General features: G+C 36.4%; 1 protein-coding gene across 2 annotated transcripts in view; it reads left to right on the top strand.

Annotated features, from left to right (window-relative positions):
- The first annotated feature begins 3,569 nt into the window (after window positions 1–3,569).
- The window catches only part of LOC110450366, a 16,844-nt gene continuing 14,711 nt past the window's right edge, over window positions 3,570–5,702 (top strand). The window contains exons 1-2 of one of the 2 annotated variants that reach the window (XM_021497847.1): window positions 3,570–3,698; window positions 3,936–4,198. In XM_021497847.1, coding sequence (XP_021353522.1) covers window positions 4,123–4,198 — 76 coding nt within the window. In that variant the 5' untranslated portion in view covers window positions 3,570–3,698; window positions 3,936–4,122. Of the gene's footprint in view, window positions 4,199–5,702 lie in introns of both variants that reach the window. The other variant, XM_021497845.1, reaches the window with a different exon arrangement.

Genomic DNA, 5,702 nt, shown 5'->3' on the forward strand with positions numbered 1-5,702 from the left:
CCCCCCCCAAAAAAAAAGAAACCCGGCCCTGAAAGAAACAAACATACGACGCACACTAATGCCTCCTTTCAACATATCCAAATAGTGATCGATAACCTCCTGTGTGAAAAAAATACTAATTCCAATAATTACTATGAGAACGGTTCAATTATCAAATTTCACATTGTTGACTATACACACCTGGGAGTGTCGCATTTTGCACGTGTTTTGCTAGTAAAGCGTCTACACGACGAAGAGGTCATAATAAAGTTTTCGTGTGTTGGTGCAATTCTTACTTTACTCCGCTTGTTCTAGTCTACTCGGCTGTAAATGAGTACGTGGTTGGGCAGTGCTAGAATTGTTGAATGCTAGCTGTGAGCGCCGAAATGGCAGCACCGGTTGTGTATGCTCCCCAGGGATTTGAGAAAGATGTTGGCTGGTTGCAAAGGCCCTATAACCACGGATGATAATTTGTGAACCGCTTTAAGACGACCTACGAACTAGGTTGTGATAAAGCGGTATATAAGAACCTCTATAATTTAAGAAATTACAAAAATCACCAAACAAATTTTAGGAGTTTTAAACATCATGACAATATCATCAATCTTCAACATCCTCTTCTAAATATGTTTCTTCTGTCAAGTTTTTTTTTTTTTTTTTACTTTTTGACCCTTTACACATCAATTTCTCATATCAAATAGATTTTCTTTTCAAAAAAAAGAGCAAACAGCGATAGAAATATATGGTTGTAAATTATTTTGGAGCATATTTTGTGAAAATTGAGTTCCTGGTTGAGTTCGTTATCAAGTCCAGTGGCAAGACTTTCCATCAATAAGCTGACTGAAGGCATTCCTATGGGAAGAAACTGTGCCCTTCCTCTGGCCGTTTTTTTTATGGTCATAAGAGGATAGATTTATTGATAAGCAATCAAGACAAAACACCTTAGCCAATTGCAATTATTTCAATTTAACATTCAAATATGTCGACAGTATGCTGTCTGTAAATTACCAGAATTTTATTGACCGCGTCGATCTTATATACCCTTCCGAGCTTGAAATTATGGAAACTACAGGCTCTTCTAATCCAGTCACTTTCCGTAATCTTTACCCATATCAAAATGAAAAGTGGCCTCTTAAAACTACGCTTCGATAAGCGTGACTATTTAGACTTTCCGATTGTAATCTTTCTCTTTCTTGACAGTAACATCCCAGCCTCCCCATGTTGATTGGGTCTGTATTCAAGAGTTTGTTGCAAATAGCATAACTTCATAACTTCAAGACTTCATCATGATATCAAAGAAGTAAACTGCTGGTGTTACAAAAGTTACAAAACATGTTTTTTTTTTCAAAGATGCAGCTTAATGAAGATTTGCTATTGACAAGTGTGTGTGATATAAAGGTTAACGTAAATGATTATGTTTATTAGTGTCGTGTTGTTGTCACTACCCCAGGATTTGACCTAAATTTGACCTATATTTGACCCTATATTTGACCTATATTTAATACAGAAGTCTTACCCTTCTGGAACACCTGGTCTTATTTTCATTGTATTTTTTCAATGGTCGCCATGCCTTTGTTTAAATTTTGCCCTTTTATCGATTTGAGTTCACACTCCGTTTACGCTTCAGTATTTTCCATTATATTATGAACCACTCTCCTACCAATAAGAATTTAAATTTAGTTTATATGCTTTTGGAAAAAAAGGAGTCGTTATTCTACTTTAAAATCATTACATAAATATTGTCGTCAGTGGAAATGAGTTAAAATATCCTGCTAAAATCCTCACATTACATCATAACCACTCTTTCATATATAATTTCGTACTTTCTGTATCTTGTATCGTAAAACGCACCGGTACACTTATCAATTGATTTTATTAAATTTTAAAACTGCTGTCGTTAAACTACAAAAACAGCTATTTTTTTTTAGCAAATTGCTCAAGTGCCTACACAAGATTATCTATCCCAGTACGCCCCTGTGAATAACGTTTACACCTAAAAATACAAATTAAACAAACACGTTGTGATTAATTTCTTCATCATTTAATGTATGTAAATGTATATATGTGTAATAGGACGAGGAATAGTGATAAAGATAGTGCTGCCGCTGAGGCTCGAACCCGCGACCCTCGACTCTCCAGCCCGATGCTCTCAATTCAATTCAATTCAATTTATTACCAAATGCACATTGCATATAAGGGTACAGAAATATACATATAGATAAATACTTTACAAATATCTTGTACAATGGCGGAGAACATATTCAAAAGATTCAATTCCATACATAATATTTACAAATTATGAAATTGGCATAAGTTTGGGAAAACTTTAAGGTTTTCCTAAGGTAACTTAGCGGACTCTTATGAAGCATAATTTAGTTGCATAATTTAGTCGTTTAGGAAATAATACAAATAAAGCCTTAATCTAACCAAATTTCTAGGAAATAACAAAACTTCAAAGTCAATCATACAACCTCAACATGAAGGTAGAACGAGTACTTTATATTATATAATGAATGAGATTATAACTCATTGTGAAATAAAAGACATAGATCTCAATCGCATTATACAGTAACAAAACGTTTATAGCAAGAATTTGATACAGCTTATATTTAATAATATACAACTTCTCTTAACAGTTGCCTGAATCAAGTACTTACTTAAATTTCTAATAAGTTTAAAAAATTTGTTAGACAGTAGCTTTATTAATTTAAACACAGAAGGACGAATACGATAATATGGCTTGATATACGATACTCTTAATTCTAAAAACACAGGACACATAAGAATGATAAAGTACACAATCTCTGGTTTCGAGGCACTGCATTATATCTACCTGTCTCTATATTAAGGCTATGTGCTTGCAATCTATATTTCGCAAGAATACATTTATTTTTTTCTAAATAGCGGTTTTGTAAAATACCATTGTAGATCAAAACGGTCAACAATGTGTTTATACAACAAACATTTTGAAGATGTCGCGAATATGTTTCTTATTTCCTGCATAAAAGTATCCTTTATGCGTTGTACCGCTAAGCTAAAGGGAAATTCCCCACAGCTGACACTTGTATTAATTAGGTTGCCTAACCTAATTAATCCACATCTTTTACACTCTTTCCCCATTTTTTTTAACACCAACCCCGGTTCTTTGACTCCCCACCAAGGGTTCCCCTACCCTTGAATGGTGAGGGCCAACGGCAGCAGTAATAGGACGAGGAATAGCACGGAATTAGATTATAATTAGATATCTAAGTCCGCGCGGACAGTGATAAAGATATAGTGCCGTCGCTGGGGCTCGACCCCTGGCTCTCCAGCCCGATGCTCTACCGCTAATTAAAGCTAAAGGGAAATTCCCTACAGCTGACGCTTGTTTAACAAATGCATAGCACAGGGACGTAGGTCTTTTAAAGTATTCGTGAAGAAATTTGGGGAATGGGGTCTCCTCTACTGTGATTTTTAAGTATAGTGAAGGAGACACTTTTTTCTTTCTCTTTACCGATAAATAAAGCGATCACGTCCCTGTGTTGCAGAGGCCTGGGATATCAGCTTTCAAGAAAGTGAATATTAGAATTGTATATTGTATTCACTTGGTGGGTGATTATTTTAAAGTCACATTCCAACCTATAATATATACAGGACAAAGTAACGTGTTGCGCAATCCGACGCCGAATAAGTGTATAAGAGAAAAAAAGAAGGGAGTATAAGGAGAGAACAGGGGCCAGGTAAGTTCTCTACTCCGGCCCGGGAAACACATGAGCTAATATAGTGCTCCCCTAAAACATGATTTTTTTCGCATGTTTTGTCGAAACTTACGGACAGCTTAACAAATTACATGTCAACAACAAGGCCCATAGTTAGCCATGATACATACAAACAATTTGTCAAGTTACTTCTGTTAAATTGCACCATAGTAGTGATTAATAGGCTTGTAAAATATCACTTGTTTACGTCTACAAAAGGGTAACGCAGAAGGCTACACAGCGGGAGAAGTGTAGACACGCTCCTTACACTAGCGGAGTCGTTGAACCACAACCTGAACTCGTGGAAAAATAATCGATATTTCTGAACGTATCCTCCTCGCACTGGAAACATCCACTTATTGCTCAACGTAATACCGGACTCTAGATAGGCAGAATCGGCCGGAAAATGACATGGAGGACAGTGGCTGTGTCTTCTGCTGTTGGAATAGCTACCCTGTTGGTCATACCATATTTACACATAGGTGAGTTCATATTTTGTTCTTCCATGTGTGGAGTGGGTGTGTCCGGTAGCTGTGTTAGTCGTATATAAGAAGAGGTCAAACAATTCACTAAACAGTATAGTACACATGGTCATGTTACGTTCAGTGTACTGTATGTGTGCACAGTGTGCGACACCCGACTTCAAATTCAGTCAATTTTTACGGTGACGCGACCGCGAGATTCTTTTGATTTACATGCATCAAAGGATTGAACTAGTCTTCATGTCTCATCCACAATGTGGCGTACGCTGAGCCTTCGATTTTGCTATCCCATATTCTAGGGGTGCAGTGAGCGAACGTTTACTGGAATATATGATTAATGTATTTTTATTTAATTCTTCCCGTTATATCAATCTGCTCCGGGTATGTGTGTGTGTGTGTGTGTGTTTGCGTGCGTGTGGGTATAGAAGTATGTACTATAACATGGAAAGTGATCTAGATATCTACGCCACTGGTGGATGAGTGAGCCTTCGTATTAGTGTGTGTAGTTCAACATGTAGCAATATTATTAATTCAAATAGATATACATACTTTCCATATAATTGTCTATTTCAATAATCTCAATAAGTAATTAATAATCAATAATTTTGTAAATATACCTTATTTTTCTATGTAAATGTATGTTGTACCGTTTCAGGAGAAGACTTATATAGGCACTGCCTGTTGTCTAATCCTTTTGTTAACACAAAAAATATTTTGAAACAAAACGTGAGCGTTACCCCTGGAGTATCGCGGATGACACAATTAAGGAATGTGATCGGTCAGTATATATGGAAAGGTCAACTTGGAAAGATCAACTTGGACATACAGACATTTATGTGTAATGTGTGTACACATATTCTAAGTACTGATAGGCCTACGTCATGTAAACACTAAAGGGCACAAAGCCGTTGGTCTAAAGACTGAGGATTTTATTGGCATATAAATTATCAGTGTAATAACCTGCGTAGTATAATGTAGCATATAGGTAATTCCTGTAGGAACTCTATCTAAATCACAGATTTTTATAACGACAGTTATACATCTCTGATTTCAAGGTGGGCTGTACAGTGGAATCTTTGTTAACTTCCAAATGTTTATCAAGTTTTAATTTTGAATATAAATTATATTAACAATTTTATTAGACGAAACATTGGAAGTTAGGTGGCGTTTGTAGCAACGTACGAGTCACAGAATGTTTTCGTTGATTGTTTTTTTATTAACCTTCTCTAGGACGACATACGATAGTGAAGGTGTCATGACTTGTCGTCTGCTTTATTTCCCTGTGTGTACTGGTATAGCTTTATGGTGTCGGCTTTATGTGACTGGTTACGTATACACATACCTTGATATTTATGTTGGAGGATGATCATTTCACTGAAAAACCTGTTATTGTTATTTACTGAGAGGCCCTGTGTGAAGGGGTATTTTACTTAGAGGCCTCTGTGAATGGGTATTTTACATAGAGGCCCTGTGTGTGTGTGTGTGTGTGTGTGTGGGGGGGGGG

The sequence above is a fragment of the Mizuhopecten yessoensis genome, unplaced genomic scaffold, assembly GCF_002113885.1.
Source record: "Mizuhopecten yessoensis strain PY_sf001 unplaced genomic scaffold, ASM211388v2 scaffold5193, whole genome shotgun sequence".
Taxonomy (NCBI): Eukaryota; Metazoa; Mollusca; class Bivalvia; order Pectinida; family Pectinidae; genus Mizuhopecten; species Mizuhopecten yessoensis.